The sequence below is a fragment of the Macrotis lagotis genome, chromosome 1, assembly GCF_037893015.1.
Source record: "Macrotis lagotis isolate mMagLag1 chromosome 1, bilby.v1.9.chrom.fasta, whole genome shotgun sequence".
Lineage (NCBI taxonomy): Eukaryota > Metazoa > Chordata > Mammalia > Peramelemorphia > Peramelidae > Macrotis > Macrotis lagotis.
This window is the reverse complement of record NC_133658.1, coordinates 318,099,697-318,125,408: the sequence shown is the minus strand read 5'-3', so window position 1 is coordinate 318,125,408 and position 25,712 is coordinate 318,099,697. Positions and strand designations below refer to the sequence as shown.

The following is a 25,712-nucleotide window of genomic DNA, read 5'->3' as shown; positions in this document are numbered from 1 at the left end:
AAAATAAACAGATGAATTCACTCCAATAAAAAGGAAATCGAAACAATTGTTAGGAGCTATTTTGTCCAATTAAATGCCAATGAATTTGACAATCCAAATGAAATGGATGAATATGTACAAAAATACAAAAAAGAAGTAGACAAAGAAAAAAAAGAAGTAGAATATGTAAATAAACCAATCTAGCAAAAAAGAATTTGAACAAACCATCACCAATTAGAAACAGGAGAATGTTGTACATAGTAACAGCAATTTTTTATGATGAAAATCCGTGGATGATTTAGCTATTCTCAGCAATAAAATGATCCTTGACAATCCCAAAGGATTCATGTTGAAGCATGCTATCCACCTCCAGAGAAAGAACTGATATTATCTGAATACAAACTGAAGCATGCTATTTTTCACTTTCTTTTTTGCTCATTAATTTTTAACCTATTTTTTTACATTTACAAATGACCAATAGGGAAATATTTTGAATGTAAAATTACCTGTATTAAATTGCTTACTCTCTCAGGGTGGAAGGGATAAAATTTGGAATTCAAAGCTTAAAATATGCCAAAAAAATTTTAACATGCAATTAGTACAAAATAAAATATTATTTTAAAAAAGAAGCAATATTTCTTTTCTCTCTGACAGCCATGTATCTTATAGAATCTTCCTCTGTAGGAAATTCCTTCCTTTGTGACTTCATATTTTTTATCTCTTTTTCCTCAATTGGACACTGAATGATATTAGTGAATAGTTTCCAGTTATTTTCCCTAGCTAACTTCTCAGAATAATCTGTTGGCTGAAATGATTTTCAGAAAACAGGATCCAAGTGATCTCATTTTATTTGGTTAACTAGTTCATATTTTCCTAAAAATTGCTTAGTCAATGGCCATTTATTTAAGTCTTTATTAAGTGCCAGGTAATGGGGACTCAAAGAAAGGCAAAAATAATAGTCTTGCCCTCATGGAGCTGGAACTTTAATTGAGGGTGAAAACAAGCAAAGAGCTATGTTCATATAAGAAGAGTATGCAATAGAAAGTACTAGGGAATAAGGGATGGCGACTGGCAAGAACTAATGCAGAATATGGAATTTGAGTTGACTCTTGAAGAAGGGAAGAGAAGAGAGGAAAGGAAGGAAGGAAAGAGGAGAAGGAGGAGGGTTTTCCAAGCCTGGAGGATAGCTAATGATCCGATTTAATGTCCTATGTCAAGGAACAGTGAGGATGCCATCCTAGTTAAATGTAGAGTGCATGGAGGGTCATAAAGCAAAGAAAATTGGACAGGTATGAAAGGGACAGTGGATGAACGACTTTGAATGCCATTCTTTATTCTGGAGGACAAAGGGAGTCACTGGAATTTACTGAATAATAAACATAGTCATGAGACATAACTTTATTTAGCAGTCTTCTGAAGGTTCTAGAGTGCCTTGTGACATCTCAGAAATTTAACTTACTTTCTGCTTTTTTTGTTTTCTGTTTAACCCACAGCTCTATTACCATAGCAATATACAAAAATACTTCAATGGCATTTTGACAAACAACAATAAAGTAGTTATTTTAAAGCAATTGGTCAGCACTGCAAACATACACACACACACACACACACAATTTGCTTATAAACAAGCCAAGAAGTGAGGGTTTAATTCTACAGAATTCGAATTCCTTGTGGTGGAGCACTCTACCATCCTGTAACTCATCTCACAGAAGGCATCAGAAAGCAATTAGGGATACCCAAGACACTCCAATGTCTACTCCTTTTCTCCAAAGATACTTGGGGAGTTCATAGAAAGTATTTCAAAAGGAGAAATTCATCAGATTTTTCTTACTCATAATACTATATTCAATGGCAATTGTCCCCTAAAAGAATGATATGATTAAGAGACTATACAAGTTAAAGGAAAAAGAAACAAATCTTCACTATATGTCACCATTTAACAATCCTAATGAGGTTTTGTTTGGGTTTTTTTTTTCCTTTTTGGGTTTTTACAAGGTTAAGTGACTTGGCCAAGATCACACAGCTAGGTAATTATTAAGTGTATGAGGTCACATTTGAACTCAGGTCCTACTGACTCCAGGGCTGCCACCTAGCTGCCCCCCTAATGAGGTTTATTAAAGGAAATTCTTTGTAGATAGTAGGGATTTCTGGTAGCTGGAGATGAGATGGGGCACTCCATAGGGGTCTATGTCTCCAATTGGATCTCTGCCAGCTAAGGAAGTAGCCAAATACCTCAAATCAGCTTGGGGGAAGAGGAGGAAAGAAGGGAAGGAAAGGTAGCATCTCCCAGTATGGATACCGAGATTTCAGGAGTGTTGCAGAAGCAGTGATTACTTTCTACCAGCTATTTAGGCAGCACTGATGCTAGTTATCTCTAGTACAGGTTGGGGAAGAAGGTACCAGCACCTTTGTTAGTCTTAGACATTAGTATCTTTAGGTGTCAGAAACACTGATGTCTGTAAGGTGTGAGGGAGGTGCAGAGATGACAATAGAGAAGCAGCTCCCCCAACCATATCTGAGCACCAAAGCTGACTTACAAGCTTTTACTTTTTGTTTAAAAAAAAAAATCATCTCTGACAGGCAGTGATTGGCTGAATGAGATGCTGAGAATGGGATCAGAAAGGCTCATCCTTCTTATCTCTGCTTAGTATGCATAAAATCTGTTCTCAATAGGAACTTGGGTGAAGGAAAAGAAAAACCCTTCATTTGAGCTAAGCTGAGCATTATCACAATTTTGGAAACAGAGACAGATCTTCCTAATAGTTAACAATGTAATGGGAAATATAATTGTGATGAATTGCATAGTAAACAGTAAAGAATTCTAAGAGTTCTCTCTCTAAACTAGTTTATCCATTGCCCAGGAGAATAGCCTTGATACATGTTCTCTTGGTGATAGAACAGTTTTGCTTTAGGGAGTTATAGCTTTTCTTTAATACATCCCTAGAAAGCAACGCTAATTCATGAACTTGGATAGCATTTGCAGATAACAGACTTATTCATCTGTATATTATGAAGAAGGGTACAGACCTATAAAACTGCAACATCATGAAAGTCATTCTTACACTTAATTCTTTTGGTCTTACTACAATTCACAAGAAAACACAGTATGATGACTTTGGACTCCTGGGTTGACAAAGAACTCTAGAATGAAAAATAAAATAAAATTTAAGAAAATGAAAGAGGGTATCTCTCGTCTCTAGTGTGGCTAGGTGGCAGAGTGTATATAGTGCTAGACCTGGAACCATCTTCCTGAGTTTAAATCTGGCCTCTGACACTTGATACCTGTGTGACCCTGAGCAAGTCACTTAAATCTGTTTACCTCAGTTTCCTCATCTATAAAATGAGCTGAAGAAGGAAATATCAAATAGTCCCAGTGTCTCTGCCAAGAAAATCCTGTAACAGAAATGATTGAACAAGAACAACAAATCTCCCATGACTATGAGAGGAAGAATACTTAACCAAGTAAATAATAAAAGTAGTCAAAAGATAAAGATCATTTTGCTTATATAAAACTTAAGTTTTTGACTGAATAAAATTAATACAGGTAAATTGAAAAGACAAATTGTTAATTGGGGAAAATATTTGCATCAAAGGTCTTAGGGTCTGATAATCAATATACACAGGAAATTAATACAAATATTTAATACCCAGAACCTTTCTCCAATAGATATGTGGTCATAGGGCTATAGAACTAGAAGGGACTTGAGAATTACTGAGTCCAACTCCCTCATGCTATAAGATAAGGAAACTGAGGTCTAAAAAGGTTAAGTGACTTACATAAGGTAATAAAACTAGTATCTAGGAAGGATGTGATTCCACATCTTCTTACTCTAAGTCCAACACTCTATCCAATATAGTTGATGTTCAGGTGTTTCAGTCATGTCCAACTCTTTGAGATCCCAGTTTTCTTGGTAAAAATACTGGAACCGTTTGCCATTTCTTTCTCTAACTCCTTTTAGATGAGGAAACTGAGGCAATTAGCGTTAAGTGACTTGCTGAGGACACACACTTGTGTCTCAGGTCATTCAAGTCATGAAGATGAGTCTTACTGACTTCACTTTATCCATTCATTATGCCATTTAGCTGTTTGCTGCCTCACAGTATATGAGCAAATACTAAGAGGAATTGTAAATAATCATATGGAAGATGAGTCCAAATCATTAATAATTTGAGAAATACAACTTAAAACATCTCAAATCCCAGCAAACTGACAAAATTGAAAAAAAAAGATGATGGGTCACCATTTTATGAAGTGCTTAGGCCATACTCACTTCACTTCTTTTGTTGTTGTTGTTGTTTAACATGTGTACTTTTATTTGAACCAGTATTGAAGTCAGTGTACAGGTAAAGCCCCACCCCAAGTTCTGGCACCAATTTTATTAAACTCTTGGGGAGACTGCAAAGTCTTTATTCACATCTATGTTGGGGGCAGGGAGGGATTTTAGGGGACCATCCATTATGGCTGACAATTTAAAAAAGTAACAAATATTAAGGCAGAAGATGCAAAAAGTTTTTTTTTAAGGATTACACTAATTTACATGAGAAGTAATATAAGTACCTTCCTCCCTCCCTCCTTCCCCTTCTGGAGTTTTAGTTAAGTAGCTCCTTTGCTCTAATTTGCAGAGCAGGATAGCCTTCATAGAGGCAAGTAACTCTGTAACAATGCATTATACAATTATTTGGAATGACTTATTAAAAAAACACAAATGTACAATCAGTGTTCTGAAGATGCACTGTAGAACTTTGGGGATATTTGCCCCCAACATACTTAGACTGATCATCATTTTTCAATCCTTAGTCCAGTGCAAAACCCCCCAAAAAACAAATAAAACGACAAAAAAAAATAAAGTCATGCTAATCTCATCTCTTTTTTTGAGCAATTATCATACCCTTTTGACAAAAAAGAACTAACCAAAAACAAACACAAGCATTTGCAGTGGACATTGGAAAGCCCAGACTGATCTTCCTCCTGATCCACATCTGCTGGAAGGTGGAAAGAGATGCCAGGATGGAACCTCCAATCCAGACAGAGCATTTGCACTCAGGTGGGATGATTTTGATTTTCATTGTGCTGGGGGATAGGGTTGTAATCTCCTTCTGCATTCTGTCAGCAGGGCCTGGGTACATGGTGGGACCACCAGACAATATGGTATTGGCATACATATCCTTACGGATGCCAGCATTACACTTCATGATGGAGTCGAAAGTAGTTTCGTGAATTCCACAGGATGCATCAGAACCTCTCGTAGCCAGTGGTGATAACCTGCCCAGTAGGGAGCTCATAGCTCTTTTCCAGAGAGGAACTGGAGGCAGCAGTGTACATCTTCCATTGGAAGTCTAGAGCATATGTAGCACAACTTCTCCTTGATGTCACGCACAATTTCCCTCTCAGCTGTGGTAGGGAAACTGTACCCTCTCTTGGTCAGAATCTTCATGAGACAGTCCGTCAGATTTCAGCCAGATCCAGACGGAGGATGGCATGAGGACAGGCATGGATGGGCACAGTGTGGGTACCATTCCAGTGGCAGCCTGGAAGGCAATGTACATGGCTGGAGGGTTGAAGGTCTCAAACATAATCTGAGTCATCTTTTCTCTGTTGGTTTTGGGGTTCAGGGGAGCTTCTGGGGGAAGCACAGGGTGCTCCTCTGGGGCCACATGGAGCTCACTGTAAAAAGTATGATGCCAGTTCTTCTCCATGTCATCCCAGCTGGTGACAGTACCATGTTCAATGAGATACTTCAGAGTCAGAATACCTCTCTTGCTCTGAGCTTCAGCCCGACATAGCTGTCTTTCTGGCCCACCACACCCTGATGCCTGGGGCAGTCAACAGTGGAAGGGGAGACAGCCCGAGAGGCATCATCTCCTGTAAAGCCAGCATTGCTATGCCAGGTCCATTGTTAACAAATGAGAGCAGCAATATCATCATCTGTGGTGAACAAGGCAGCAAGTTTAAATCCTTACCAGAGGGGTGGTGGTGATGCACCTGGAGGCAGGAGGTGGCAAATACGTGCAAGACCTCACTTTGATTCTTGTTCTTTGTCTTACTATTCAGACTTTCTGAACTCTCAACAACTTCCCCTCACACTGATCCATTCTTTCCTTCCCAGATTTCCAGCTCTTTTATGAGTTGTCTTGCTGTCCTTATGTCCACATTGTAACCCCGGCATTTCTGAGACCTTATTGAGGGGAACTACCTCATTTTGTAGAGGGCAGGAGTTAGAAGTAAAAATCAAATTTTCTGAGTTTATTGGAATTTGTACATTATTTCAGTACAAAATATTTAGGCAATTCTTTTTCATGGCAGATTTAGCTTTTGTTTCTGCAATATGAGAGGGAATTGCCTCTATCCTTCTTCCCCACACAGTACCAGTTTGTCCACCATTCTACTACCTGTAGAGCTGCTGCTTGTCATGATAGAAGGCTCAGAGATGCCTTGCTTTAATGAGAGCAGGCAGACATTAATGAGAAAGGCTGCAGAGAGCAGTTGCCTTTGAAGGAAGAAGATTTGGGTGTGATGGACTGTAAGAAGGGAGAGTAGCCACTTGTGGAGATCCATCAGTCAAAAGACTTGGAAGAAGGATATATTAGTATGAACAAGGGTGTGGACTTAGAGGGTGACAGTAGCCACGAGACACAGAGGGAATTGGAGCAAAACAGCAGAGGGGTCATGAATGAAAAAGCAATTGTGAGAAGCCAGCAGCAGAGACATAAGAGTTGTCAAAAAAAAATCACAAGTGACAGTGTAGTATCATCAGGCCTTAGGATGATAATTCTAGTCACACAAGAGTCTTCAGTGATTGACATTTGGTTCTGAGAAGCCAGTGCTCCCTGTCCCACCCTGCTAAAAATACAGCAAATGGACCTCATGAGGCAGATAGCATCAGATCCCAAGTTTTACAATTACTACTGGAAATATGGACTGACTGGGGTCTTCTATGTCTCCCAATTAAAGGAAGTTAAAGGAGATTTTGAATGCTAATCTGCCAGTTGGGAATGGCAACAATTTTATGCAGAATTGCATTAGCTGATTCAATTATTTGTTACTTTCTTTCCTCTTCTATCTTAATGAAATACTTTTAGATTCACATCTCCTATATGATATGCCATATTGATGATTGATGAGGGCTCAAGCTGAGGTTCCACCCAATAGATGACCCAAATGGCATATAGATCCTACGAAGCAACAAGGGATTTTAAAGGATCATAAACTATGAGCTGGAAGGTTGACTCCTAGGGTCACCTAGAACAATCATTTTATTTCTTAGGGATGAGGAAACTGAAGCCTTGAAATGTGAAGTGATTTGCCCAAGATCACACAGGTACCAAGGAGTAGAGCAGACTGGAACTTGAAGGTCACCCTGGCTGACATTCACAAGGATGCTGACTCTGTGCTCTGTGTATGGATCTTATCTGTGTATCCCAGGTGCTATGGCGACATTTTGTTCTGTTTCAAGTAATGCTCTCCCTTTTTTCCTCAGTTGCTTATTCCTGCTGCTCATTCCATTCTGGGAGAAACTAGATTCAAGCAGTTCCCTCTTCTGTACTCCATCATTCTATACTGCCCGCATCACATTTTAAGTCATGACCTCACTACTCATCCCACTTGTTTCCTACACCCTTTAATTAGGGAGCTATCTTGGAAGAGCTTGCTTCTTGACTTACATCCTATTAGAAGGCAAGAGAAGCCTCCAAGGAAAGAAATTCAGTGGCTGTATTATAGCCAGGCAGTGCAATGTGTTATATTTAGAATCTAAAAGATGAAATTAAGCTGAATCCAGATATGTTGCTGCTTACATTTGGTCACTGACCCGCTTTCTATAGGTTGTAAAACTGGGAATTACTTAGAATGAAGCTAATGAAGTAAAGCTTTTAACTCAAAATAAATCACTCTTTCATCCCCTCTCCCCCCAACCCTCATGGTCCAGGAACAGCAGGCAGGTGCTGCTAATATTAAGCCACTTCTACAGTAAGCAAGGACCACATAAAACCAAGCTGACAATGAAATGACAGCCATGGGGATTTTAAAAAAATTCATTATCACTACTTTGTGCTGATGACAGAAAATTCATTGTAGTTCCTTACTTTGTCAGAAAGAAGCAACATTTTAAAATTGTTTTATTGACGCCTTTTGGGTTTAACATCAGTCATTTCCCAATGTATCTAGCCCCCAATCCTCCTTTATAACAAAGAAAAACAGTTAAAGAAACCAACTAATAAAATGGCCAACTGGACTGACAGTCCAGGGCACATGCTGCCTCTATAGAGCACTCCTGTCTACCAAAAAAAAAAAATGGTTCAGTCTCTTTTTTGGAACCAGGATTGGTCATTGCAATTAATCTGAATTCACCAGGCTGGTGGTGGCTGGTTGATTCAGTGGATAGGGTGCTGGGCTTGGAATCAGGAAATCTTGCTTCATTCACTTACAAGATGTGTGATGTTGGGCAAGTTATTTAATCTCTCAACCAAAATTTCCTCAGCCATAAAATGGGAACAATAATAGTAACTACCTCACTGGATTGTTGTGAGAAGTGTTTTTTCTAAACCTTATATACATGTTACTATTACTATTATGTTTTCTTTGACAATATAGTAGGTCACTGTTTTTGATTTCATTTCTTTTTTTCCTTCTTTTTTTTTTTCTTCTCATTATCAGTGTGATAGTGGTTAGAAGGCTAACCTTGGAATCCTTCTCTGGCATTTTGGCTAGGCAATGATGGGTCGAATCTCTAGTGCTTCATGACTTTCAAAGACTATCAGTTCCTGGGAGTGGGATAGGGGAAGTCTCATGAAATACAGATGAAGACTAAAAACATCACAAAATCTCCACTAACATCTCTTCCAACGCCCCTTTGTGTCATGAAGGCAACATGAGTTTGGAAAGGCAGCATTGTGTAGGTACAGGGATCCAACTTGGCCTGAGGGTCATATTCAGTAGGCAAAACTGAAGAATGGCCTGAACTAGATTAAAATATAATTGGAAAATGTTTAACAAAATAAAAAAATATAGCATAGATAATTATAATTTGTGATTTTTCTAAGTCAAATTACATCTTGATGCCACTGAACTGTACCAGATAGAGTGATGAATCTGGAGTTGGCAATCTGGATTTAAATTCCACTTTAAATACTTTCTGGTTATTTGACTCTGAGTAAATCACTACACTTTTCTGGGCATTAGTTTTCTCACCTGTAACTTGAAGAAGTTAGATTCAGTGAGTCCAGAAATGTTGTGACTTACCCGGAGTCCCATAGTTAGTATCAGTGTTCTAAAGTTAACATTCCAAGACTTTGGATTCTCAAAGATTATGGCAGCAGAATGCAAACTCTAGTGAGTCTTATCAAGCTGAAAAGGCTATATGCTCAGGTTACCCATAGGTGGACTCTGTGCCTGACATTACTGGCTAACTAATTTAGAGACTGACCATAGGATGAGTCATTTCCCATGTATGGGAATTTTTTTTTAGGTTTTTTGCAAGGCAAACAGGGTCAAGTGGCTTGCCCAAGGCCACACAGCTAGGCAATTATTAAGTATCTGAGACCGGATTTGAACCTGGGTACTCCTGACTCCAGGTGCTTTATCCACTACACCACCTAGCCACCCCTGATGTATGGGAATTCTTTAAGACCAGGTTGTCTTAGACAAGGTTAATCAAATCTCCAAAGCAAAGAGGAATTAAAATTGGTCTTGGTATGAAGAGTCTTCATGCCAACAAAGTCATAGATACTTTAAGTATCAATGATAAGAGAATAGATTTTATTGTCTATATTTAAAATGAATAGCTCTTACCTGGAAATTGGCCCTTCTTCAAGGAAAACCAATAAAATCACAATGGTCCTAGTCCCTGTCCCACTGAGTATAAAACTTCCAGGAGCTAGGGAATAATCTACTCCAAAGGAACATCTGGTAAGCCTTCATGTATGTGAAGGCAGGAATTTAGAATGACTGGCATCTAAAAATGTGCAGGGAAAAATAGGCCTGAAATAAACTCATAGTGTGATATACATACATACAAATATGAATATATATACATACCTACACACATGTGTCATATTTAGACTTCTTCCTGAAGAACCTGGATAGACAATTTTTAGTAGAGTCTAGGGTATTTCCCAATTATCTAAACCAGTGCAGGTCAAAACAATCCACTATTCCATGAGTAATATAAAGAGGGTCATATTCCATGGCTTAGCATATAGTCATTTTAGTCACCTAGACAGTTTCTCATTCCTGTCTCAAGTTGGGCTCAACTTTCAGGATCTTTCACTTGCTAAGGGTCTAATTGCCAGAGCACTTATGTAGAGAAGCAGTTTTCAAATTTTTGGTGTCAGGACCCTTTACATTCTTAATTATCATTGAGGACTAAAAAATGTATTGTGTGAGTTGTATTGATTGATTTTTACTATATTGCTGTATTTACTATATTAATGAATAAATATTTTTTTAAGTGTTTGCTATGGGTCAGGCACTATACTAAGTGTTGAGGGGCAAAACAATCCCTGTTCTTAAGGCTCTTACAATCTAATGGGAGAGACAACAAGTAAATAAATAAATAAATACAAAGCAAGCTATGTATTGGATAAATAGAAAAAAAATGACAGAAAGAAGGCGCTAGAATTAATAGAGGTTGGGGAATGCTTCCTGTAGATGAGACTAGAAATTAAAAGAGATGATGTTGATGAGGATGAGGATGATAATGATGAGGATGAAGATGATGAAAAAAGTGCCAGCCTCATGGACCCACTGAAAGGACCATCAAGGATCCCTAGATCATACTTTGAGAGCTGCTGATGTGGATTCCTTGGTCAAGGCAAATTTGAGGGTTTATCAACTCTTTATTTTTGTTGGTAAAATTATTGACACCCAATATCATATATCTTCCAAAATGGGTGAACTGATGTGATGACTAAACATGAAGCTTAGGGAAAACAAATGAATTACAGAATAACTCCTATAATTTATCATAAGCACCAAGGAATATTTCATGACACTAACCCCCCCCCCCAAAAAAAAACCTTCATGTTCATCATCCACTCAAACTCATGCTGTTAGATCATAAAAGAATCCTTTCTATAAAATGAATATTAACTGTCCACAAAACAGTATAGAACCATAGGATATTACGGCTTCTAATCACAATCTTCTCTATTTATATTATACTATTTATCCTCAATGATCCCAGAATATTTTCCTATTCATAAATAGTGACTGTGATGTGAGGTCAGGTGTTGTGAAAAATCATTAAGAGCAATGAATGCTAACTGAACATAACTTATGTAAATAATCTTAATAGCAATAATAAGGCAGAGATAATTGTTTGCAGGTGTCACTTCCCTGGGGGGAAAAAAACACATCCACCTTTTCTTCTGATAGAAAATGCTAATAATGTCATTTAATTTATGTGTCTTAATTAGCACACCGCTGTTCTAATTACTGTGCTAGCCCAGAAATCATATTCTTTACTCTTTCCCCTGTCTCAGGCAGACACACATGGACTCAGTTGTCTCTCATTTCTTTCAGAATATATGGTACATCTCAGTGGGATTCAGTCCTAGTCCATGCTGGTAAGATCTGGTACCATTTTCTGAAACCCTGCAATCACACATGATATTAGATGAAGTCAAGGGAAATGACTTTCTTATTATTTATGGTACTTGTTAGTACAGATTTACATAGATAAAACCATTATATAATTATAGCTAATATTTATATGGTACTGACTATTTGCCATTATTATCTCCTTTGATCTTCACAACCCTGGAGGGTAAGGTGGGCTAGTGATGTTAGGCGCTATTATTAGCATTTCCACTTTACAGATGAGGAAACTGAGGCTAAGAGAAATCAAATGACTCACCTAGGATGATGAAGATCATGTCCAAGGTTGGAGTTGGACTCAGATCTTCTTGACTCCAGGTCTGCTCTATCTATCTACCACGTCACCTAGCTGTCACAAATATATCTTACAAAACCCTAGGTAGGAAACTTTGGGACTGAACTTTGTAACTCACAGGATCTGAGAATGGAAAGGAACCTAGCTACAGTCGCATTCAAAACATTAGTCTCTTCTTTTCTTGAATCTTTTCATCCCCCTTTGCTTAAATACATCCTGTGATGGAAAGCGTTCTAGTTCAAAAGGCAACATATTCTATCATTAGACAGCTCTGAATATCACTACTGGCAAATGGATAGAGTTTGTCAAAGTGTAAAGGGCATTTTTCTCACAATTTCCATGAGATGATGATAATAATAACAACAATAATAATAATAATAATAATAATAACAATCACAATAATAGTGTCATTGCTTTAAGTTAACTTGATATCTACTTAATGTTATCTGACCTTCACAATAATGTTGTAGAGCAGGTGCTGCCACTATCTCCATTATTTAGAGATGAAGAAGAAAAAGGTCAGAGAGGTTCAGGGCTGTACAATGACACAGGTCTTCCTGAGTCCAAATCCAGTGCTCTGTCCAAGGATTGTGTCCAAGGAAGAATTTGAACTCAGGTCTTCTGCTTCCAAATTCAGGGCTTTTCCCCCTGTACTATGATGTCTTTCTTGAGAACATTTTCCTTTTTGTTGGGCAAATCTTTCTCATTATACTATATCACCTTCTATATTATTTTTTTTTGGTTCAGGTTAGACTTCTGATTGCTTTTCACTATGGGGAAATTAAGACCTAATCTTTATATCTAAGACTTGATTCCCTTTCCCATCAAATACCAGTCCTACAAGGAATACAAATAGAAATACAAAACAGAAATCAGAGAAGGTATACATGGGAGAATACATAGTTGACAACACAGAGTGAAGGAGCTCTTTATAGCACCTATCTTGCAGAGCTGCTGTGAGGATCAATTGAGACAATATTTGTATTTGCAATGTCTGGCACATAATAAGAGTCATATGATATTTATTTTTCTCTATCCCCATTAGGAGTGAGGTACCTCAGCTCAAACAAAAGAGAAAGACCCAGATCTCACCTAAGGGGAAGTTCTTTGAAGTCTTTAGCATAGAAAGTTGGGGATAGGAACATAATGGAGAACACCAACCTCATAAATATAGACTTATTCTACCCCTTAGCAATCTGAAGTGAGGTTTGGCATCGTCTGTTTTCTCTCTCAGAGCAGGAAGCCAGACCCTGAAACAACTGAAGAACCCAAAGGGACTTGAAGAAAGTCTGAAGGGTTAAAGTGTGCTGAGTCCTCAGGATAGCTAAGTGGCACAGTGGAGAGAGCACCAGTCCATGAGGCAAGAGAACCTGAGTTCAAATCTAAACTCAGATACTTGATACAAGTTGTGTGACCTTGGGGGAGTCACTTAAACCCATTGCTCCACCAAAAAAAGAAAAAAGAAAAGAATGCGGATTTTTCCTTCCAACTTGACCAAATCCAACCTACCCGCCAAATGGAGTAGGGAATTGATCCCTATCAATGAAGGGAGAGTCTCATACTAACAGGCTTTGGGACTCAGGTTATATTCCTCTCCAATACCAAAATTCATTGTAGTCCCTTACAGAAATCAGCAGGGACTATACAGTATAAACACAAGCACCAACACTTTAGCTATCCTTCAGGATTATTGAAAGTGAAATAAACCAAGTACATTGTGCATACAAATTAACAGTACATGAAGCAGACATGGTACTCTATGAGCATCATCTGGGAGGATCCTACAGGGTCAACATGCCTATCTACAGAAAGGACATAACACAGGTACAGTATGAAAGAGCATACATTAACCTATATCAGACTGTTTGCTGTCTTGAGGAGGTAGAAGGGAGAAAAATTTTACAAAAATGAATTTTGAAAACTACATGTAATTGGAAAAATAATACAAAAAGAAAAATAATTGACTTAGGACAAATGTATATGTAAGAGAATTGTCTTAGATTCAACCCAATGATAAAGACATTACATATATTTGAAAAATGGAAATATAAGAAAGCTTTAGAGAGAAAAAAAATCTCAAATCAACCAAGAGAGAACATTAACATTTACCAAGTTCTCTATACTTGCTTTCCAAAGAGCTACCTAAATACTTAGGGAAAAAAAATCTACAAATTCATTAAAAAACAGGAAACAGGAAGAATTTTACCAATAATATTCCACAAAGACCCTCTATTTGCTATGACATAATTGGCTGAAAGAGATACTATTGTATTTACTTTCCACTGAATAAAATAAATTTTAAAATGATTAACAATGAAAGAACAAATACATCTATGGTATACAGTAAACAATCAAAAGCACCATTTGTTAGCAATATAGCTGACAAAATAAAGCAAACTAGCTGCAACAATAACAGGATCAGTAGATCTATATAAAAAATACAACTAAAAGCAGTAGTGTAAACACAAAACAATGGACATTGCTATGTTCATACTATAGTATATCTGTAATAGCTAATGTCTTAAATAGAAAAGCAATCTACAAATACACTCAAACATACAATACTGCACATGTACAGCAGTACAAATATGCAATTAGATGCAAGGCCTTTTCATATGAATAACATTTAATATTGTCACTTGGATACATGTGCAACTATTTTTTCATATTTATCTGTAACATCATAATTTAATATAGGGATTTGTGTAATAGTTCTAGTGCTTTTGTCACTGACTGATCTGTCAGTTCCTACACCATTTAGTACTTGACATGGGTTGACCATTTCAATGTCTATAATGTGTCTACATCTGCATTGGCAGTCATGCCATAGTGGCCAATTGTATGTTCTTGCTCTGTATGCTGAATCTGCTTTAGGAGTTTCTGTAGCAGTTTTAGGTAAGAAAGCAATTTGTTTTCTGCCCAGTGATAATAGTTTTATTTATTGGATACAACACTTTGACAATACATATCTGAGTGTGAAAGTCTCTGTAGTCTCTTTTCCTCAGTTTTTTCCCTAGGTTAGTGTTCAGTAGGAAATCCAACTAAGGGGCAACTAGGTGGCACAGTGGATAGAGCACCAGCCTGGTACTCAGAAGGATCTGAGTTCAAATTCAGTCTGAGACACTTAATAATTACCTATCTGTGTGACCTTAGGCAACTCACTTAACCCCACTGTGCCAAAAAAAGAAAAAAGAAAAACGAAAATCCAACCAATTCCCTTATAGGCAATAGGCAATTGCAATGAATAGTTCCAGAAGGTCTCACTTTATTCTTGGGTTATTGTGTAAACAGACAAGTTATCTAGTCTCTCAATGACTTTGTATGGATAGTTTTCCAATAGTGAGCTAATTTGAAAATCCCATGAATTCCAAGGTTTCACAACAGAACTGTCTCCATGTTGCACTCTATCTTAACTTGTGCAAACATACAAATACACTCCTACCCTGCAGAAATGGAAACTAATCTCAGAGGAAAGGCACTAGCAGCTGGGGACACAGGGGTGGGGAGTAGATTTAAGCTAAGACCTGAAGGAAACCAGGGAAACAAGAAAGAAGCAAAGAGGAAGGAGAGTATTCCAGGCATGGGGGACAGCTGGTGCTGATGCAGAGCTGGTAGATGCAACAGCTGGGTGGTGTGGCAGACAAAATGGAGGGTCTGGAGTCAGAAAGTCTGGGTTCCAATACAACTAGCTGCGTGATCCTGGACAAATTACCTTAGTTTCCCCAAATATAAAATAATCTACTTAGCAGGGTTATCAGGATATTTGAATGAGGTAACATTTGAATTAGCACAAGATCTGGCATAGTAGGAGCCATGTAAATATTTATTTTTCTCCCCCCCAACCCAAATCATATGAACAACAGCAAGTAGACCAGTAGAGCTAGATCCTATGTACATGGAGGGGTCAAAGTATAAGAGAACTGGAAAGGTATCATGGAGTCAGAGTGTGAAAGGCTCCAAATGCCAAACAGAACATTCTAGATTTAATTCTGGGATGAAACAGGGAGTCATAAGAGCTAACTGAAGTGTGAGGTGATGTGGTCAGACCTACATTTTAGGAAAACCATTTTGGTGGCTAAATAGATGAAGGGAGGAGACACTTGAAGACAGGTGATCTATTGGAAAGACATGCCAAGGGGGTCTCTCTAGGATGAATAGTAAGGACATGTACAGAAGAGATGTGAAAGCAAAAACAAAATTTGACAACAGATTGATTGTGTAGGGTGTGTGAATCAGGAATGGAGGATGACTATCAATGCTGCAAGCCTGGGGGACCAAAAGGATGGTGATACCCTCAACAGTGATAAGAAAATTAGCCAGAGGGGAGAGTTTTGGACAAGATAGAAGTTGTAAACATATTAAGTTTGAGATGTCAAAAACAGTGATATGGAACTAGAACTTAGGAGAGATTAGGACTGCCTCTTATAGGAAATTATCAGATGATAATTGAACCCACGGGAGCAAATGAGATCACTAAGTTTAATAGTTTAGAGAGAAAAGAGAAGCAGATGTAGACAGAATCTTGAAAGGTTCATGATTACTGAGCATAACCTGGATGGAAATCTAGTAAAGAGTACTGTTCTCAGAGGGACAGAAAAAGAGAGCAAGGGCCGTGTCACAAAAACTAAGGAGAGCATATCAGGGAGAGAGTGACTTGACAAAGGCTGCAAGTCAAGGTCAAGAGAGAAAAGAACATTAGATTTGGTAATTTAGAGATCATGATTAACTTTGGAGAGAATGATTTCAGTTGAATGATGAAATTGAAATTTAGGATATTTAAAACAGTGTCTGTTTATATATTGAAATCCCCAAGAAAGAGGGAAAGAATCGGGTGTGGGGGTTAGAAAGTCTGTGAGCACAACTGAACACATAGGAGAGGAAAGAATGACCTGGGAGCAGACAGATAACAGACACTTGCACTTAGACTGATGAAGTCTTAATATGGAGAAAACTGCATATCAGGGAAGTGGCTGAATGATACAGAGTTTGGGAGTGGTAATGAGGAACAAAGACTCTCCCATCATAAATAGTCAGGGATGAAGTAAAATAATCTTAAAATGTAACTCCCTAGAGCATCTAGGTGGTGCAGTGGATAAGAGCATCAACCCTGGAGTCAGGACCAGAGTTCAAATCCAGCCTCAGACACCTAATGCTAGCTGTGATACCTTATATACAAATCACTTAACCTCATTGTTTTGCAAAAAACAAAAACAATCAAAATGTAACCCCTACTGGAAAGGGTGGCTAAGAATGCATGTTGTCAAAAGCAAACAAGGTCTCAATGAATTCCAGAAGATGGAAAGAAAAAGTTTAAGAAAACAAATTTGTTAATTATTGAGTAGGTGCTCCAGAGAGTACAAGGGGGAAGGTCATGCAGTAAGCAGTGGGACATTTATTGGATTAGGGATGAAAGCAAATAAGTAATTAATTAATTGGGAATGGGGAATGGCAGCTGAGATTTCAGAATCATTAAAGGGAAGAAGTGGGAAGATACTAACCACTGAAGAACAAGCCAGGCAGAGTATCAGTGATTGGAGAGGTCCTCTGAGGGACACAGGTGCGCAGGTGATTTAGACTAATGGAGTCAAACTCAAATAGAAATGAAAATAAGATTCCTTGGGAACTACATACTGACTTAGCAAACCACATTAATATTATTCTATTGTATTTTTGTTAATTATTTCCCAGTTACATTTTATCTGGTTTGAATTTACTCTATAAAGTCCCCACCACAACACAGCCAGAGAGCTGTGTGTTTAACAACTCTGATTTAAGGTTCTTCAAGGTCCTCCACGAGGTCTAACCTCATGAAAAGTTGTGATTTGGGTTGATAAAGGCCAGGTGCATGGGGGATGGGAAAGCAGAATCATGGAGACAGATGGCTGAGATCCAGGGCCTGGTGCCAGTTTTAAATCTATGATCTCTTTTCTTCCATATAGTTCTGAATCCTATAACTAGCTTGCTTGCCCTCTTTGGATATGTTACTTAAAAATGTTCTACCTGAATTAAAGGCAACCAAAATTGAACATAATATGTAGCCTGACAAGAGCAGAGGGACCTGGTTCAGAACAACATAGTTCAGTTAATACAGGCTAAGATCATCCACTGTTAAGTTGGAAAAACTGGATTCCCTCTGGCAGAAGTGAACTTCTGGAAGGCAGGTACTGTCATTTTTATCTCTAAAATGTCACTAAAACAAATAGCTACAAACTGAAGATTCAACCCTAGCTAGTAGGTAGCTCTCTAGCCAAGGTATTAATTAAACTAAAAACAAAAATAAAATCTAAAAAACTGATGAATGAAATAAAGACTCTCTCTTTTCCATTCTTAGTGATCACCACTCTCTAGTTCATGGTCATAGGTAGATTCCTGAGGCTTTAGCCTCAAGTAAAATATAAAACACTTCTCTTACATGGTTTAAAAGACTTTATTTTAATATACAATCTTCACATGGTTCAGTATAACAAATTATAAAACAGTTTTCTATAAGATCTCACCCATAGGATGTTAAATCAGAAAGCCAATTATCACAGGAAAGTTGACAGGCTCCCCTCTCACCAAAAAGCCTCTCTCCATGTTCTAATAAGTACTAACCACCCAGGCCTAAAGGCTGAAAGTTCTGAAAATTAATATCATGGGATACATGTCATAACTGATGAATTGGGTGTAACAAAACTTCATCTATTAATTATAATGTTTGAGATAAGTGACTAACCCCAAAACAGAATCTTTGAAAATTAAGGTAAATTTTTACCATAAATTTATTGAAGTTTTTGTGTCTGACACCAAGTCCCTAAAGGATTTGTTACAATTTTGCTTTCTTTGAAAAGGGGGGGGGGGGCAAAGCCAAGATTTGATGGGGAAAATAATTATTTGTGTCTTTTGAATTCTTTAGAACAATATTATGAATTAGCACATAATCCTGATTATAGCTAGTTTTATATAACTGTCATTCTATTTCTGGTTTTAAAAAAAAGACCATAAATATACTCCAGTCCTTTTAAAAACAATGAAAAATTATGGTAAGCATTAACGATTTAGGTTCTTTTGGCTACTAGCTTTGGAATGAGAGTCATCTTTTGGGTGTACCAAGACTCATTCATTTGAATATAATACTAGGTTTTGAGGCTCTCTCCAAATACTAATTGCTTCTTACATGATATTTATTTAAGGTAAAGGTAGGAAGGTTAGTGACTCAGGGATCTGCAGCAGTTGGCTCCAGAGTGGTGGTCAAGCCAGAGATACAAACCTCAGGTCAGTTTCCTAATTTTTCCCACTAGCCTGAACTCCCTTCCTGTACTTGCTAAGGAGAGATTATAAAAAGGGCTCTGACTCTAGTTCTGAAAATGTCCAGGTGATGTCTGGGAGATCTCTCTTTTAGGAAATTAAAAAATTCTACTGTACATGGTCACAGTGTCTTGGAAAGAATAAGAATGTGTGGGCTCTGTCTGGCACACTTTTTTTTCTTCTGGCACTTTATGTTTTCCATGAAAATGTTTAATCAACATGGAATGATTTGGCAACAATGACACTGTTATATAAACAATAAAAAAGCATCTTGTGCCATCTATGTGACAATGAATAGCAGCAAAATGTCCATATAATTTCTACAACCAAATTCTCAAAAGAAACAGATGAATACTTGTGGGACACTTTAGGTTTTGTTCAAATATATGAAAAGAGGGCTGATGATTTAAAAATTGAACCCCACAGTCTAACATAGTACCTTACATGTGCTTGATTTTCAATTATTGTAAGGCACTCAATGAAAAACTTACTGACCCATGCTGTCAGCTACAACAGGCATGCATCATTACTGGTTTAATTAAAGTTTTAATACTGATTAAAATGTTTTATTATTGTATTATGTTAAACTGCAGTGGACTCCAACCTCATTAAGGGATACAGGAAAGAAATGATTCAGGAGCTTTGGATGCACAATTTAATAGCCCAGCTACTGTCAAGTTTTGATTTAAATAAGTTTTGATAAAAGCTCACTATCCTTTTGTGTTCAACATGAAAGTGCAGAAAGAGTCTGAATGTGGCTTAATGAGTATTTACTGAATATAAAATTATTTGAACATGTGACATATCCATCTCAATCCCTTTGGTAATGTACCTTAGAACAACTACAAGGGGAAGGCATTTAAATCATTTGGTATTGGTGCATAGAGCAGTGGTGAAAGTTAATCTCATTAGCCATCTTGATTTAATTAAATGTATAATATGGTTTTTTTTTGTACAATATGTTTTAGCAGCATCTTTTTTTTATATTTTCATTAGGAATTAATTGTAATGGTAATCACCAGAAATTTCTTGAGCAGACATACCAACTACCAGGGCTGCTTACAAGTATTTCAGTATTGGGGTAGACTTAGAGGCACTTAATTACCTTTCAGAAAGTTAAAAAAAAAAGATAGAAGGTACCTCATTAAGGTTGGAGCTGACAATAAGTCACACTTGGTATGAAAATGCAGTTTGCCTAAAAATACCATAATAGTGACATAGTTAAGACAACATTTAAAAAGTAGATATAAACTAAGCTGTAAAAATACAAATGCTAAAACCAGAACAGTTTACCAAAAGTTAGTAAACCTGGCAATTTTAAAACAAGTACAAAATGGAACAAAATAATATTAATGGAAGGAAAAAGATTAAAATAGTATAAATGTACTTTAAAACAAAAACACCAAAGTCATAAAACAAATTCTAGCTGAATATCCTATTATGAAACAAAACATTCTTCCTACACACACTGCCATTCTAAGAACCCAAGATACATAATTATAATATGCTTCTGTGCCTATTACTTTAAAAATATGTTTTTAATAAAAGATGTTTTACTGAAGAGCTTGCTCAAACACATATCAGTGAAAAAGGATCAAATAAATACAGAGCCATTGTAACTTTTTAATGTGGAGCATGAAAATTAGAAATGTCTGTAAAGTTTACAGAGAAAATAGGACAACAGTAAACTTTGTTTTCAACTGCCACACCATCATTAGTGTATATAATACTTCAATTGTATGTAATAATTAAATTGAAAGGATATTATTCACTAATTCTGTTACAAAGTCACTTGATTCGGTTCAATAAAATTCAAAGAAAGTTTAAAAATGTTCCCAATCCTAAGCATTCTCAATATTCTCACCTGATTGGAAACAGCTGAAACAACAAAGTTTCAGATCACTGTTACAAATTTGTTTTGTTTACACTTAACACGATGAACACCAGTGGAAAAAAGTTAGACAAAAAGAAAAAGACAGTTTATGTAAAATACCTTCAAAAGTATCAATACTCATGTAAACTTCTAGAGTACTTGTTAACCTCACAGCATTAAACTACAGGTGAAATTCATTTACCATGAAATCTTTTTTATTTGTTACAGAATGTGGTTACTCAAAATGGTGTGGAAAGCAGCATGAGTCTGGTGAAGGCTCAAAACTGACTCATGACATTCGACCATGTTGGACTTCAATGGAATGAAATTTCACCTGATCAGAATGAAGAATTAGCAAAAGTTGTGTTACTTGTGCCTAGACAGCTTGTAAACATGGAATGTTTTGTTTTGAAACACTCTGGTGAAGTGTGCAGAGTATGAAGGCAAGTTTCTTTTGATTTCTTCACAGAAGCGAGGGTACTTTGCAGGCTTTAAATCAGGATCATTCTCTCCTGGGCCATCCATTACCTAAGACCAAGATGAAAATTCATGTAAACTCAGAAAATATGCATAGTCGTGAATGAATCTCCAGTGCCAATAGGAATTATGTTTGAGGCACACTAAACTTAAAATTTTATGATTCTAATTTTAGAGCTCAAAAGTCATTAGAGATTCTTCTTCATTTTACATGTGGGGAAACTGAGGCCTCAACCTGCCAAAAAAGACTTGGCCAAGTTCAAACTATCTGTGATAGAGAGGCAGGAACATAACATAGGTTCATATGACTTCTTCCAGTTCTTTCACTTGAACAAGACTTATTTCCCCAGGAAAATAAAAGATTCCTTCTGTTAGCCCCAATAAATATGTAGAGATGGCCAAGCTAGATGCTGTACTTTTCAGAAAGAAAATTTATATTTTTTAAAAAGTCAAATTTATACAGTCATGGAATCTGTTAAGCCCAGAATCTTTGGGTCATGGCTCACTAAAAAGCATTAATAAAGATGATTTCAAGCCATCTTACTCTAAGCAAAAATATGGGTCTTAAACCTGTTTCTTCTTTCATACCTTATTCATGTCATTGAACAAATATGTATGTGGTGATTCTTGTACACAAGTCACAAGACTGCATCTTTTATATCTAATTCCCATGATTTACTATCCCTCTCAAACAATAAATATGACAAAAAAAAAAGTTGGGCAATTTTTCCTTGTCTCTTAGGGATTCAAATTATGAAAAAACTCAATTCCTCCTGCTTGTTCTTTCCAGGGCACCCTTTCCTTGAAGGTGGCCAGGTATAGTCAGTTTGCTGTACCACAGTCATAGACTAGACAGTCATTTTTCTCAGATGTGTAGCACTGGTTACAAGAACTGCAAACACCTTAATAGCGAACTTCCATTGCCTAGGAAATTTCTAGGAAAACAAGTCAGTATATCTTAGCATATCTTAGTAACCAGTGGGTCCCTAGTGCCTTGTCAAATGCACGGACAGTACATGCTTTATTAGTATGAGGACATGATGTAAAAAGTAATAAGTAGCCAAGAAACCCTGCTAGGAAGCTCCTTGATTAGTTGTGACCTCCTGCCCTTGGAGGAAAGTCTGTAAAAAGAATGACTACTGTGCTTACATGTCCATTAGCTATGTCAAGTAAGTCTCGCAGGCGGCAGCCTCTGCTGTGTCTTCTTTCATAGCAAATGCTGTCTTCCAGGATGACATAGTCTGTGCCAAAGGACCTCAGGAGGGAATAAACTTCCTCGGGAGATCTTTTTGCATATATCTGATAAACCTTTTAAAAAGGAAAGAAAATGGTATAAGAGCATACAATCACCAAGCCAGTAGGAAGAAAGCCCTGCCTGGCTTAGGAGGATCGTGCTGAAGAAAAGGAGAGAAGGCATTCCAATAGCTACCTGTAACATATAGCTACCTGAAAATATAGTCAAAAGTCTCAATTAAAAGCACTTCAACATTTCTGAAGCCGCTACTATGTGCTAGGCCCTGTGATGGATGAAGGACACCCAATCCTGTGGTTTCTTAGACCATAAGGTTTCTGCCTCATACACTTTTAAGGGCTTATTAACAGTCACTATTTACCCAGAGTTTTTAGGTTTGCAGAATTGAAGCCAGTCAAGAGAGCTGGGTGGTCTGCATGACAGTTTGAAAGTTAAAGCTGAGCAGCTCATCTATACTCTGTCTCCACTCCTGTCCCTGATGAAGAGTTGATGCTTCTCTCTGACAAGGCCAACCTTGATTCAAACCTAAGCATGTTAATAAACCAATTAATTCCTTCTCTGGGGCATCTTTGATCTTTTCCTATTTATTGTTTTCCCCTGTCTACTTCCCTATGAAAGCTTCCCTTGACCCAGATATCCTCTCAAGTTATCACAACATCCTCTAGCTCCTTTTCACTGCAAATCTCTTAGGGAAACAAAGTCTCGATGTGCTCCCCTCTATATACTGTATAGCTAACTTCTCAGTCTTTTTGCAGTCTAGCTTCCAACTCTACCACCTGGCTGAAATTGTTCTCTCCAAGGTCTAATAAATAAGCAAATTCTTAACCCAAGGGCCTTCCTCAGTCCTTATTCTCCTTGCCATGCAGCCTCCTGGACACTCTTTCCTTCCTTGGCTTCAGGGACACTGATCTCTCTCAGTTCTTCCCTCCCTTTCTTGTACAATCAATCATTTTCTTATTCTCAGTCTCCTTTGATGGATTATTATTCATTACTTGTATCCTCAGCATGGTGTTCCCCAAGGCTGTCCTAGGCCCTTTCTTTTTCCACATACTGTCTCTCAGAAATCTCATCAGTTTCTATAGCTCTAAGTATTATCTACACAACAACTTCCAAATCTATATAGATCAAGTCTTAAAGCTCTTTCATGAATTCTAGTTCCATAGTGCTATCTGCCTGCTACATATTTATTTCTAGATGTTCCATGGGCATCTTAAACATAACATATCCAAAATAGAATTATCTTCTCCCCTATACTAACTCTCCTCTATACTTCCTGAATTTTACTAGGGTACCAAAATCCATTCAGTTTTGTAAACCCAGAGTGGAGGACTTCTTCCTCTTTCTCACACTCCATTTGCAATTAGTTACCGAGTCATTTCAGTTCTACTTCCACACTTTTCCTCTGTCCCTTTCTCTCTTCTCACAGAACCATCACCCTAATTAAGGCCCTCAGCACTTTACCTGGACTAGCTTGAAAGCATTCTAATTAGTCTTCCTCCAGTCACTTCCTTTTCTAATTCAGTCTGTGCACAGCTGCCAAAATAATCTTAAAGCACAGGCTTGGCCAGGTCACATACCCTGCTCTCAAACATCTTCAGTGAAACTCTTAAGTCTACTACCCTATGATCTTCCACAATCTGACCACCACCTATTTTTCTAGTCTTATTTCAATTCCCAATCACCTAACTTGTTCTAGGAGCTATATTCCATATCTTGCCTATGGACATTGACAAAATTATCTATCTCTCATTTTTACTTCTTAGAATCCATATCTTCCATAGAAGATGCCACCTTCTCAGTGAAGTCTTCTTTGATTTCTCTTTTCAGTATTCCTTGTTTCATTTTTATGCAATATCTGTATAAAAGAACTTAAGTTCCTTAGAGGCAGACTATTTTGTATATATCTTTGTTTCCTAAGCACAGAGCTTTGTACAGAGATGATGACTTATCAGTGTTTGTGGAAATAAATTAAATTCAGGAATTTTAAAGCATGAATCCTCTGGATTGCAATTTTTCTTCTAATTCTCAGCTCCTCTAAAGTCCAAATTATAGATATCCTGCATGAATATTTCATTTAATACCAAACAGAAGAGAAACTAGAGCAACTTCAGCAGGCCATATAAGGAGAGCACTGACCTCTTTGGTTCTCTCTCTCAGGCCTTTGTCCTCATAGTGTGGGTGATTGGTCAAGGTCCTTCCTGTGCAGAGTTTGACTCCAGCTAACAACTGCATGCTTCCAGCAAATACAGCCTTCCTGGGAGTGTTTGACCTAAACATGGTTTCCAAATTTTGAGAAAATCTTAAGTATTATTATTAATTCAAGGAATAACAATTGAAAAAAATTCTTTCACCTTTCTTTTGAACTTATTCTCTCAAGTCAACACATTAGGAAGTGGAAAAAATAAGCCAAGATACATTTTCACTACATTAGTTTCTGGTTTAAAGTTCAACAGATTACCAGAATAAACAAGAAGGAAGTACCAGTTTTAACAAACTTTTGAGAACATGTTCTAAACTACAAGTATCTTAGAGATTATCTAGTTCCATTCTCTATTTTACAGAAGAAATGAGGCCAAAGGCTAAATAGTCTGACTCTATAGATAAGAGCAGAGCTGGGCTTCAAACCTAGGATTTCTGACTCCAAATTCAGGTCATTCCATGTTACACCAAGTTATGTAGCATAGAAACTAGTGTTTAAATCATAGAAAGCTCCTGAGTCTGGCATAATGCCTTTAAAAAGCACAAACTTTTTTTTTTTCTGTAAAGATCAATCAAACAGAATTTAGGAAAGAGTCACTGTTCCATTTAATTGGGCTTGAATGAAAGGTCACCTAGGGCAACATGAAGTAGGATCTGTGTCTAAGAGCAATCCAAGTCCTGGACCATCAACAGAACTCAAGAGTAGATCTCAGGGCTTTTGCTAGAATAGTCACAAAAACTTTGCTTCATTGAGTCT

General features: G+C 37.3%; 1 protein-coding gene and 1 pseudogene across 3 annotated transcripts in view; both read right to left on the bottom strand.

Moving 5' to 3' along the window:
• Positions 1-4,185: 4,185 nt before the first annotated feature.
• Positions 4,186-5,867, bottom strand: LOC141495457 (actin, cytoplasmic 2-like; annotated as a pseudogene).
• An 11,219-nt stretch (positions 5,868-17,086) lies between these two features.
• The window catches only part of DPY19L3 (dpy-19 like C-mannosyltransferase 3), a 99,586-nt gene continuing 90,960 nt past the window's right edge, over positions 17,087-25,712 (bottom strand). For 2 of the 3 annotated variants that reach the window (XM_074211468.1, XM_074211470.1), the window contains exons 17-19: positions 24,893-25,025; positions 22,654-22,812; positions 17,091-21,555 (exon numbers count right to left, since the gene is read on the bottom strand). In XM_074211468.1, the coding sequence (XP_074067569.1) occupies positions 21,394-21,555; positions 22,654-22,812; positions 24,893-25,025 (454 nt within the window). In that variant the 3' untranslated portion in view covers positions 17,091-21,393. Of the gene's footprint in view, positions 21,556-22,653; positions 22,813-24,892; positions 25,026-25,712 lie in introns of all 3 variants that reach the window. The other variant, XM_074211471.1, reaches the window with a different exon arrangement.